Source organism: Rattus rattus, chromosome 15 (assembly GCF_011064425.1).
Source record: "Rattus rattus isolate New Zealand chromosome 15, Rrattus_CSIRO_v1, whole genome shotgun sequence".
Classification (NCBI taxonomy): Eukaryota; Metazoa; Chordata; class Mammalia; order Rodentia; family Muridae; genus Rattus; species Rattus rattus.
The window spans coordinates 70026314-70038834 of record NC_046168.1 but is presented as its reverse complement, the minus strand read 5'-3'; the positions used below and the strand labels follow the sequence as shown (position 1 = coordinate 70038834).

The window sequence follows — 12521 nt, the reverse complement described above, 5'->3', positions numbered from 1 at the left end:
CAGGTAGCCCAGACTGGCTTTGAACTCGGGGAAGTCCTCCTGCCTCAGCCACCAGATATCTGGGATAAGAGGCCCTGTGCCACAACACCCGGCTGTACTTGCTCTTAGAGTTGTCTCTAAACCACAGCCCTGTGTTCTCCAGATGACCTGATTAGGAGCTGAGCGGTAAGTTATGGTTTGCCCAAACTTCGATGTTGGCACCTGAACCACCGATTAGGAATAGTGCCTACTGTCAAATACAGTTCACATCCCAGAACCTTTTGCAATCCAACAATTAAATAAATGGCTTGAAATGACCAAATACCAACAGTAAGGTCTCAGCTACAAAGCTGGAGCAATCTCCCAGTGGGGGTTTTCTCTGTGGAGCTAACAGAAGTGCCCAGCTTAGTAACTGGCATGAGGACCCCTTAACTGGCAGTGGAATAAACACTGAGAGTCATGTGAATTGGATCATTTCACATCTAAAAGGGGTACATTTTTTTTTAATCACATCAGACTAGCCAACGGTCTCCTGCCAATATTCTGCTCTGTGGCTCTATGGCCTTGTTCCTCCTACGAGGTCTGACTTATACTCTCTCCATCTGCAGGGTCTCCGTTGAGATGAAGTTCTCAGGCCCTGAGACTCCCCACTGGATGCTCCAGCTCTTGAGTAGTCCTCCCTCTAGAGCGCTTGGGGGTTCCCAAGGTTGTGCTGGGCATTTTCTTGCTCATTTCCCCACACTACTGCAAATTGAACATCTCCTAATTAGAAAAGTAGACTTTTTTCTTCTGTCTGTGTCATCTACAACATTTAAGTGCATTATTACATTGATCATTATTTAGACAGAAGGAAGAAAAGACAGAACGAAGGGAACTCTGGTTTGGTTTTTTTGGATTTTTTTTTTCAGCTTATAATACTCAGTGTTGCTAATAGCACAAACATTTCTTAGGATTCTAGAACAGCAAAAGGCAGAGTCAGTTGCTAATTACCTTTCTTAGTTCCTTCTCCTCTATCAGTTACTGGGAAAGACTCCCATAAACAAAAATTCCCCTAGATAGAGTAAGGAATGGCAGGCAATCCACACCTTAATTTTTCTGAAGCACACAGATGCAAACATATGGCCCTCCGGTGACAGGGTTGACAGGGCTTGCCCCACCCCCTCCCCAAGTCTGGTACGAAGCCAGAATATCATTTCAGACTGTCAGCTATGAGGGAAAAAATTCTTTGGCTATAAGAGGGGAAGGGAGTCAAGCCTCACTCGCTTGCTTAGCGTAGCTATGTGATACACAAAGGAAGACGACAGAGACGAGACGTGAGTCACGCAAATACGTAGTAAATAAATACATTTCGTTTCCATCCCAGCGGCTCTGCAGTTTCTCTCTGTGCCAAGGCCTTGAAATGGAGGGAGGGTCAGGAAGTAGCCGGGCTAGCCTGGACCTCGTCTCACTCAGGTGCTGAACCCCCCCTCACCCCGCCCTTACTGCCAAGCTCTAGCATTTGTAGAAAGACCTTGTCAGTTCTTGATCAGAAAGGTCTCTGATTTATCCCTCCAGATCTCATAGCTGAGCAATCTGAGATGCAGAGTTGGGACTAAGCCCAAAAGTCAGAACCCCCAACTGGGAATGCTTGCAGGAAGCCTCTGCTTCCACCATCGGATTTGGTACCGAGATGACCCCAGCCAGCAAGTTGAAAACAGAGCCAGACAGTGCCAGTTGAACACAATCATGCCCTCCTAGGGTATTGCCTGGGTCACATTAACCCAACCAGGGCCTTCCTGGGTTGCTTGAGTGCATTTCATGATAGCCAGGGCCCTAAGTGTCCGGGCCAGGCTCTGCAGGGCAGTTACTGCCAAAGCTGTTGCTCAGAGGGTTTGCCACTTCCTCTCATTCTCCTGTAGGCTAAGCAGCCTCCAGGTCGGTAGGGAACCAGCCTGGACCACTGAGGGAACAGGAGCTGGATCTTCTTCAGGACCCAAAGGTGGCTTCATGAGGATTTGTTTATCAAATTGCTCTTTGCCATCCAAGGTCCGCCCAGGTCCGCCCACGGCCTCTCTGCTCTTCCCGGGACAAGCAGGGCCTCCATGGATTTACAGATGTGGGCATGGAGGTCTCCTGGGAGCCCCCCACAGTCAGACAATGGCCACACTACTGCTTCTTAGGCCTTTCCAGGCATAGCTAGGAGACAGCAGTTTTCCCGACAGAGGCAACTGGCGCTGCCGATTAAACATTAGCAAAATCATCAGGAAAAGGCAGACCCCAAAGCTCTCCCTGTGCCAGGGAGCTCCGAAAGCACCCGAAGAAGAAGGAGTCAGGTGTCCCCGCGGATACCGGCTTCCTTCCTCTTTCCAGGCAGCCCGGGCGCAGGCTCCTGAACCTCCCGCCCCCACCCCTGTTCCCATGGCAAAGGAGAGGAGGATCCACTTACTGCTCGTGTTCATGGTGATGCCTTTGCTCTGGGTCGTTCATTCAAAACGGAGGCCCGGGTTGCTTTTTAAATCTTGTGTTCTTCTCCTGGCCTCACTCATCACCTAAGGGTGAAAAGGCAGAGCAGGGCCAGCTGTGTATCCTCAGGTGCGCTCTCCCCCTGCTGGCCCCTCTCCGTCTGGGCTGGAGCCGCTGGCCTTTAAGGCGAGTGGACGAACAGGGCAGGTGAACAGAGAGGAGGGGCAGGCGAGGAGGACTCAGGTGCCTCGTCCTCAGCACCTGGGACCCGAACCCCGGGCAGTAGCGAGGCTGGCAGCGCCGGCTCGTGCGCACCCCGCGTTATCCCAGCCGGCAGGCTGCGGAGCCCGAAGGGGGTGTGGACCACAGGGAGGCAGGGCGGAGGCAGCGCGTCCCCGCCCGGCCTCGGGAGCAGCGACCCGCCCCGGGACCCACCTCTTGTCCAGTTTTGGGAGCCAGAGGCCCCTGCCCCGGCCCCTGCAAGCGGCTCATGAATCCCGCTGGTCGTCTGGGGTCTGGGATGCCAGGGCGAGCCAGGCGAAACCTGAGAGCTCGCCATCCATGATGTGGGCTCGCAGCTTGGCAGCGCGGGGGGCGCGGCCGCTCGCTGCTGCCACCTGCTGGACGCGCCGGCGCGTGTCTGAGGCTCCGCCCTGCAGGGCATTCTGCCTGAGTGCTGGGGTGGTGGGAAGAAAAAAAAAAAAATCACCAACTGCCCCCCAAAAAACGGGACCCTGATGTTCTGAGGCCAGTACGGCCGGGTGGGGTGGGGGTGGACCTGGGACCTAGGGGGTGAGCCGATATAAGGAAGGAAAGAGGAAAGTTATCACTTAGGAGAGACTGGATTTGCTGGAGTTTGAGCTCCCAACTCAGCCCAGGGCTGACAAGCTGGGTGCAGTTTAGCTTTGAGCAGGTTCCTACTGAATTGGATCCTGAGGTAGCTGGGTCAGTGAATAAGACAGATGCTCAGGATGCCGTTTTCCTTTCAGCTCGTGTCCCCGTTCCCCTACTTACTCTCTTGATTCCTGGGATCACTAGATTAATTTGCTCTGACAGCCTACCTCCCCTTTCTCACAAGCAACGTTCACTGTATGAAAAAAAAAAAGGGTCTTTTCAGTAGACCTCCTCCGTCAGGGCCTGGCATAGTAGGTATCAGTATTTGTCGGAAAAAAAATGACCCTTGTGTTATGTGACCCTAATATACCACAACCCTAATTGTGGGAGGTCTAAGCATCTTCAGCCTGTTGCTCTCTCCCATCTGAGGAAGGCAGCAGGTACATAGCCTCACGATGCTGGGTCACCTCAGCTTTTGTACAGCTAACTTACCTCGAGTTGTTGTTATTGTTATAGCAATTAGTTGTCATGGCTATTTTCTGAATTCTTTGGTGACAACTGGCCAACATGAGGTGGAGACCCTTCACATTCCTATGACTGCCAACTCTGGCATTTCCTTTGCCTAATTTATGCTTACAAAAATGTAACAAATAACCAGACTAGAGACCGTATATACCATCCCGGTCTATACAGTGCTCCGGAGGGGACATGTGTGAACTCAGAAAACTGAATGTCCATACTCTCGGAGTTCACAATTCTAGGGCACAGCGTCTTTTTGCAAACCTGACCCCTCTAGGTTAACTAGACGTTCTCTGTGAGAACAACTGCATGTACTTGAGTCTGGGGTCTCTGGTTAAGGTGCAGTAGCTGCCTTCTTAACACTGGAGAGAAGACACCTTATAGATAAATGTAAGGTCTGTCCCTGGCGCCGCTGAGACTGTTGCTATGCCCTAAATGCATGGTAGTGGCTGAAGACCCTTTAGATAACTTGAGGTGTCAATGGATTCCACACTCACTTTGCTGGTGTGTCGTGATTGCCTTTCCCTCTGAGGTAGGGTGAAGACCGTTCCAGTCTTCTCGAAGTGGTTCATAGAATCGTTTATGTGTGAAACAAGTTTTCAGATATGTGCAGAAGTACAGATGTCTAGCATCCAGGTTGGTTCCTTTATTAAGCACCAGAAGCATTTAAGATACACCATTGTGCTGAAAAGGGCAGAGGCTTGGAATGTCTTTGAAATCATAATAAGTGATTAATAAACTTTTAAGTTCTTCTCCAAGATTTCTCTGGAGAGGGCTACAGATTTAGACCGGAATTTCTTATTCAATCCCAAATTATCTTATTAGGTTCTAATTCTTAGAGAAAAGTTATGTCCTCCCCACCACCCTGAGAAAGTTCTGATAAGCAAGATGTATGAAAATAACTAAACTATTTATTTATTGTCACTCAAAACTTGAATTGCATAAAAATCAGATTATAGAGCAAACTCGAATAAAGAATGGTGTACATCCCTTCCTCCAGTCACTCAACAGTACTAACGTGGAATTTTCATTACTGTGCCAACCTTCCAGCCAGTCCTGAAGGGATACAGTAGTCAGGAGGACAGACACATCCTCTACACGCACAGAGCATCAACCCGGCTTAGGGACAAGAGAGAAGATGGCAGTTAGCCATGTAAAGTATATATCAGATAAACTTGATTGCTGATGGCCTGGTTAGGAGCTCAGAGACTGTTTTTAGCCCAGATGACTAGCTCTCCCAGATGCATCATTTCCCAGCTCTGTGACCTCAGACAAGATAGTCTCTATGAGTGTCAACTTTGTCTGTAAAATGGGTACAATGACTGTAGCTATCTATCAAACAATGGGATGCATGAAAGTGAGGTGTAGACTGATCCTTAGTGCTACTCTTCTTTCTCACCTATACTTGGTGACAGCCCTGTTACCTCCTAGACAGCCACTCTGGAACCTTTTCTTGTCTTAGAACTTTTTAATGACATGTAGCTCAGCTAACTGGTTATTCTACTCCAGGATTCTTTCAACAACACATCCTTCTGGAGGCTGATGAATTCAGTCCTTAGGAGAGACCACTGGGCAGCTGACCCCTGGTAAAAGATTCAAGACACTTCCATGTGAGAAACAATATTGTTTTCTCTTCATGGTTTTAAAGCTAGGAAGAGAGTGTTTAAAAAGAAAGGCCCCCCCCAAAGTTGCCCCTATCAGGCTAAGAGTATGTCCACAGCAATCTGAGGTAGCAGGAAAGACAGGAGGAAGTGGGGGTGGCGATCTGTGGCTGTGGAAGTCATCAGAGGAGCAGAGTCATGGCTCCCTCTGGTCCAGAGCCCAAGGTTGACAGCTATAGAGCAGGGAGCCCTTTGTTTGGAAGTTTGTTTTGAACTTTGAGGCTCCAGATGGACACAAACAAGTCCTACTTGGAAACAGGTTTCCGGTTGTTGAAAAGCCCAGTGACAGAATCATTACAGGGAAGAGGATGCCAGTTGGGGCAAGCTTCACCCAGTCATTGCCTTGATCGCTGAGGCTGCTGTGGGGCTGCCCATGGTGTGGCTCCTTTCACGGATGCTCATCCATACTGGCCTCCTGGGACTGAGCAGGGCCATGTCTATCTCTCCTCTTCACCTTCTCCCATACCCTATCCCCACCTGTTATTTAGATGACATAGTCCGGAACCTCTGCCTTTCCTTTGTACCCACTCCCCACCCCCAGCATCCTGTTGCATTTTAGGCCCCTCCCGGCCATATCTGCCCAGTCCTCACTGATCTTGTTTACTGGTGAATGTGTGCTCATTTGCCCCCACCTTGACACAGTATAGCAACAAGGGAGGAGTGTTCATAATTTAATGGCTGCCAGCTCTACATACCAGAGCACCTCACTAAGAGGGAGAAATTCTATTCTTGCTTTTGAAAAATAAAGTGTAGTAACATATGGAGTACAGGGGCCTTGGTTTGGAAGCATGTGATTAAATAAGAAATGAAAGTTACAGAACAATGCATCTGGAATATTCTTTGCAGCAATGCATACGTGTGGACATACATGTTGTATGTACCTTATAGTGAGATATAGCACCACATAATATATCACACGAAGGGATCAAATATGTCTTCGTTAAGGTTTTATTGCTGTAAAGAGACACCATGAGCAAGGCAACTCTTATAAGGACAACATTTAACTGGGGCTGGCTTACAGTTTCAGAGGTTTAGTCCATTATCATCATGGCGGGAAAAATGTTCAGGCAGACATGGTGCTGGAGAAGAAGCTAAGAGCTCTACATCTTGTTCTGCAGAGAGAAGAAGGGGATTATGTGCCATAGTGGGAATAATTTGAACATATAAGACCTCAAAGTCCGCCTCCACAGTGAGACACTTCCTCCAATAAGGCCACACCTCAATAGTGCCATACTCTATGGCCAAGGGTTCGGACACATGCATCGATGGGACCCATTCCTATTTAAGCCACCATGAATCATTACCCCACAAATGATCCTACATAGACACCACATGCACACACAGCAGGCACTCTCTACCTGAGATTCCCCTAACTACAGGTGGGAAATATTTGAAGAATATTGTGTTCTTATTGAATGTGTCTAGGCTTTTCCTGTCATCACTCAAGTGATAAGGCAGAAAACTACTTACAGAGCATTGGTCTGTATTGGACAATATAGGTAATCTAAAGACTATAGAAAGTACAAGGATGGTGCACACAGGTTACATGTACACACTGTGCTATTGTATATAAAGAGCTTGTGCAGCCAAAATTTTGGGCATTCTTTTTTTTTTTTTTTTTTTTTTTTGTTTTTGGTTCTTTTTTCGAGCTGGGGACCAACCCAGGGCCTTGTGCTTCCCAGGCAAGCGCTCTACCACTGAACTAAATCCCCAATCCCTAATTTTGGGCATTCTTAAACCCATCCCCCCGCTGATTCTGAGGGCCTACTGTTTAACTCTGTGTGTGATGCACAGTAAAAGGCCCTTAGGGACGCATTCCCAACCACCCAGTCTTTGAACGAATGGACATTTCCGGATTACATAAGTTTAGCATAATTCCCTGTAGAAGTACAATACGGAAGAGAGTTTGGTCCAGACTTGCTTTGTTTCCTCAATAAGCTTTAACTGAGCACCTATTCTGTCAGGAAAGCACAGAGTCATAGGGAGAAGACAGGACGTTGGTAAGAGGCAGACTTACGGTGAGTGTGTGTAAGACAAGCGAGGTGCAGCTCCCCAGCCAGGTGATTCTGAGGCTAAAGAAGAGAGGACAGTCACCCTCTGAGTGGCTCAGAGCTGGAGGGAGGTGACATACACAGAGCTCAGGAGCCTTAGTCAGGGTTTTACTGTTGTGAAGAGATACCATGACCAAGGCAACTCTTATAAAGGACAACATTTAACTGGGGCTGGCTTACAGTTTCAGAGGTTCAGTCCATTATCATCATGTTGGGAAGCATGGCAGCATGCGGGCAGACATGTGCTGGAGGAGCTGAGAGTTCTCCATTTGGATCAGCAGGCAGCAGGAAGAGAGAGTGACACCGGGCCTGGCTTGAGCCTCACACACTGGCACTGACACACTTCCTCCAATAAGGCCACACCCACTCCAACAAGGCCACACCTCCTAATAGCGCCACTCCCTATGGGTCTATGGGGGCCATTCTCATTCAAACCACCGCAGAGCCAAAGGCCACAGACCAGAGGGAAGGCATAGTGGGACGTCACTGACGAGCCTAATAACTTCATATAGAAGAGCTGACAAGGATACAGATGCTCATGACAAGCTACACTCTCAGAACTAAGGGGCCGGGATCCAAGTTGTTCTGTTGGTGTGGGAGGGAAGAGAGCATGGATGTTCAGCCTTCATGGTGAAGGTGGTAAAAAGGCAGTGACAGTGGAATAAGATGCTCTGTATGGCTTTAGGCCAAACCTCTCAAATCCATAGGTTCCTCACATATGGAATGAAGATTCCATTAAGACTCACCTCATCGTGAGCATCCACAGCAATGGTGGGGAGGCAGTTTGGTCCAGAGCTACTCTCAAGTGACTGCTTACTACTTTCAACTGTCCTTAGCAGCCTTGGGGCAACCACGTTGACTTGTTGCATGGGCCCAAGTCTCCATATTTACAACGGGAGGATTGTACCAGAGACTTCCTGAGGCCTGATCTTGGCTCTGAACTGTTAGTGGGTACTTAGTGGAGAATCCTTGATTGGAGCTAGTCAGATGTGACCATTTTCCAAGGTCATGTGGGGATCTTTAATCTCCTAGGGCACTGTTGGGCAGATCAAGTCTTTCAGGAGACAGGATTCTGCCTACTGCTCCCTAGCCCCATGTCGGTTCCCTCCCCCAGTCCTGTCCTCTTCCCCACCCCAGGAGATGCCTAAACCTCTGTGGAATTGGCAGGATTCGGCCTTGTTGTTCTGGCTGGAGCCGCTATGCTTTTCCTCTGGTTCCTCACATTGTTTTGTGGAGATTTGTTGAAAAAAAAAATCAAAGTACTTTCCAAGATGTCTGTAAGGTTTCTAGGGGGGACAAAGGGCTGCCTCAGAGAATTGAGAGTGACCACGCAGCTGTCAGTCAGTCAGAAGTCTCTCCCCACTGCAGGATTCTGCTGAGGTCTTGTGGGTATGTCCATTTGTGGCTCAGAGCTCCTTCCTGAGGCTCACTCTTCTAGCAGAAGGAAGGAGCTGGAGTACAGCCAACTGAGGATAAACACCAGAGAGAGCCTCTTGCTACTCCCTTGTCTGCCTGTGACTCAGCTTCCCCATAGAAGACTCTGAGGGGACATCAGGGAGCATCCGGCCCCAGCCCTCCAGGTTACAGGTTGAATGAGTCTTACTTTTTATTCAGCATCTCCCCTGCCTTCAGCTCTGCTGCCGACAGAGCCCACTGCCACTGCGCTTACCTTGGATAGTGGTGGTCATGTCCTCAGGGTTAGCATTTTGTCTAAGCTCCATCACACAGTTACCTGGCAACAGCCAGGTGTGCCTGATTCACTATAAAAGGGGCTGCTTGCCCCCTCCGCTCTCTCTTGCTCTCTTCCCTTCTTGCTCCTGCTCTGTCCTTGCCCCTTACCCCCTCTCTTCCATTCCCCTACCACCACCACCACCTCTGCCACCGTCACCGCCACCACCACCACCACATCCCCTCTCCACGTGTTCATGGTGAGCCTCTCCTCTCCCTCTCCCTCTCCCTCCTCCCTCTCCCTCTCCCTCTCCCTCTCCCCTCTCCCTCTCCCTCTCCCTCTCCCTCTCCCTTTCCCTCTCCCTCTCCCTCCCTCCTCCCTCCTCCCTCCTTTTTTCCTCTCCCCTCCCCCTTCCTTTCTCTGTCTCAACTACCCTCTCAACTCCCCTCCCCATTCCCCAAATAAACTCTATTCTATACTATACCATCCTGCGGCTGGTCCCACGTGGAGGCACCCCCTTTCCCCATATCTGACCACCAAACATATCCTTTCTCTCCTTACTTTTTTATAAACGCAGCACTCGGGATCCTCTCAAGTCCCATGTTTTCCTTGAACCCCTCCTCGCAGGGCCTTTAGCACTGACTGCCCAGGGTTTCCATCTTGGGGCCTCTGTGCCCACTGGTCTCTTACTGGTTTGCTCTTCTTCCACATCGGCAAAGCTAGAGCCTCCTCATTCTCTTTGCCCTGGTTCAAGGGACGGAAGTAGGCAGCCTGCACGGTGTCTTCGGTTGAAGAGATCAACGATTCCCACGCTGTGCAGCCTTGTTCTCTCTCCTTAGAGTTCAGTATAACTCTAAGTATAATTTGGTTCTTATACCCTCTTCCCCAAGTTTACCGTGTTCTTCCTTACACACTTGGACGATCTTTAGCCTCTAAGTTCTGACTGTGGAAGTGGAAGATAGTAAGGCCTTCCACTGAAACCTTTAGGCTGCTGGGGACATAAATCTCCCCTCGTCCCTTAGGGTTACAAATGAGTCTCCACACAATATTGTCCTGTATAAGAAGGAAGAATTAGGGCTGGAGAGGTGGCTCAGTGGTTAAGAGCACTGACTGCTCTTCCAGAGGCCCTGAGTTCAATTCCTAGCAACCACATGGTGGCTCACAACCATCTGTAATGAGATCCGATGCCCTCTTCTGGAGTGTCTGAAGAGAGTGACAGTGTACTCACATATATACATACATAAGGTAAATAAATCGTTTTTAAAAAGAAGAAAGAATTAGGACTCAGAACATATGGGTTGCAGGTTCTCCTTTCTTTCCTAGCTTTTTAACCCTGGGAAACAAGTAGATTCTCTTGGTCTTGGTCCATTCAATTATAATGAATAACAGTACTTATCTCATGGTGTTATATTGTGTAGCATAATTTTTCTCTTTTTCTGTATGTCTCATGCGTTGATCCAGGAGTAAAATCTGTCATGTAAGTTAAAGTCTATGCAACGTTGGTTGTAGTCCCTTTTTCCTTACATCAGTATAGATTAATGCTTCCGGCTTGGAATTAACACAGCATTGCTAACGGTGGGATCCCAGGCATGGAAAAAGGAACACAGGAGTCAGTGCTATGCACGTACTAGTTTTATTTCTAGGAAGACCCTGAGCATGAGTGGAGTGGCACCTTGTGATCTTGGTGTGCTGGGACACATGCCAATGTGCCCTATACTCTGTGGAAAGGGATCAAACTCCTGCTTGTGAGAGAAAAGTGCAGGTTCAATTCTCAGGGTCCCAGAGATGTAAGAGCTGTGGGAGCTCAGGGGGGCATCCAGTGATTCCTCCTCATACAGGGTCTCAAAGGGAGGAGGTTTGTCCTGATACGGGTGGGTCTTCCACAGCGAGGTAACTGACTGCGACTGACTCAGCTCTCTTTGCAATAAGAGTTGAGTCTTCCATATTTCTGAGAGGAACTGTGGGGTCCGGTGTTGCCCTGGTGGGGACAGAGTGACATGGTCCCTGCCCCTGGGACAGGGCCGCAGTGGGAGCCTCCACAAGTGTCAATGGGTGCTGTGGGCGCAAGGCTTGTTTGTGTAATCATATACATCATATTTTCACATTCCTCTGAGGGGTGTCCTCCCTGTTTGTGTTAATGGTTCCATGATTATCTGCGACAGCCTGAGTTCAGGAGGCGAAGGTGTTATGTCTCAGCAAAATGGTAAATGCTGGGACTTTCGGGACAGCCCTTAAGGGCTATTGGAAAAAGCTCTAAATACATGAGTTCAAAATATACATAATTTCTCAACTATGCAAAATATAAGGGTGCACTATGGATTAGGGGCTTCATGAATCTGGAGGAACAAAGGCAGCTACAGTATGAGCCAGCTTGTCAGAAAGACACAAAAGCAGGCAGATTCCCGAGTTCAAGGTCAGCCTAGGACAGAGTGAGGTTAGGCCAGTGTGGTGCAAGTGGTCATTTCAGGGCTTGTCCTCTGTGCTTAACAAAGGCAGACAGATCTCTGAATTCTTTTACAAAGTTAAGAGAAAATGTCTGCTTGCTGTCTCGTCAGAATCAGAGGGCTGGAGTCAGGGGATGCTGATTCATAAGATAATCAAAAGGAAGCCTGGAGTAAATGACTGGATTATGGGTAAAATGAAAGACTAGACCTGTGTTCTGCAGGAGATGAGCTATCCAGAACTGTGACACCCACCCACACTCCACACACACACACACACACACACACACACACACACACACACACACACACACAAACACACTCTCCTCTCTCTCTCTCTCTCTCTCTCTCTCTCTCACACACACACACACACACACACACACACACACACACACACTCAACAGGACATGGACAGACAGATCTCTTAGACGACCAAGCAAGCAGAACATAGACAGAGACGTCTCCAGAGAGAGCACAGAGCATAGAGAGAAGCAGACTGGAAAAGCTGGTTCAAGCAGAGCACAGGCCATCAGCTTGGCCCCGCGATTTGACTCTGAGTCGTTCTTTTTGCTGCTCCCAGATACCCTTCTCTCAGCCCCTCTTCTTGCTGATGTCGGCCCTCGGCACGGAACCCTCACAAGAAGTACACAGAGAAGTTTCATTGCACAGTTTGCTGTGATATCAAAAGAACTGGAAGGGGCTGGAGAGATGATGCCTCAGAGTTTCTATTGCTGCCACGTAAAAGTAGCTTTTATTCACCTGTTGGGTTTGTTGTTTCTGAGGCTTTACTACCAGAAGTTTCTAACCTTTGCACAATCTTATTTAGGCTTAGAGTGCTTTTTTAGCCTCTGAGGTTTACTGCTGAATTAGCTCACCCCTTCATAGTTCTTTCTGAACTTTGGCTGGCTGGTCAGCTCAGCCATTC

General features: G+C 48.8%; 1 protein-coding gene across 1 annotated transcript in view; it reads right to left on the bottom strand.

Moving 5' to 3' along the window:
• Ablim3 (actin binding LIM protein family member 3) overlaps positions 1 to 3002 on the bottom strand; it is a 118031-nt gene extending 115029 nt beyond the window's left edge. The window contains exons 1-2 of the mRNA XM_032885553.1: positions 2857 to 3002; positions 2405 to 2507 (exon numbers count right to left, since the gene is read on the bottom strand). Coding sequence (XP_032741444.1) covers positions 2405 to 2417 — 13 coding nt within the window. The 5' untranslated portion in view covers positions 2418 to 2507; positions 2857 to 3002. The remainder of the gene's footprint in view (positions 1 to 2404; positions 2508 to 2856) is intronic.
• Between the last annotated feature and the right edge of the window lie 9519 nt (positions 3003 to 12521).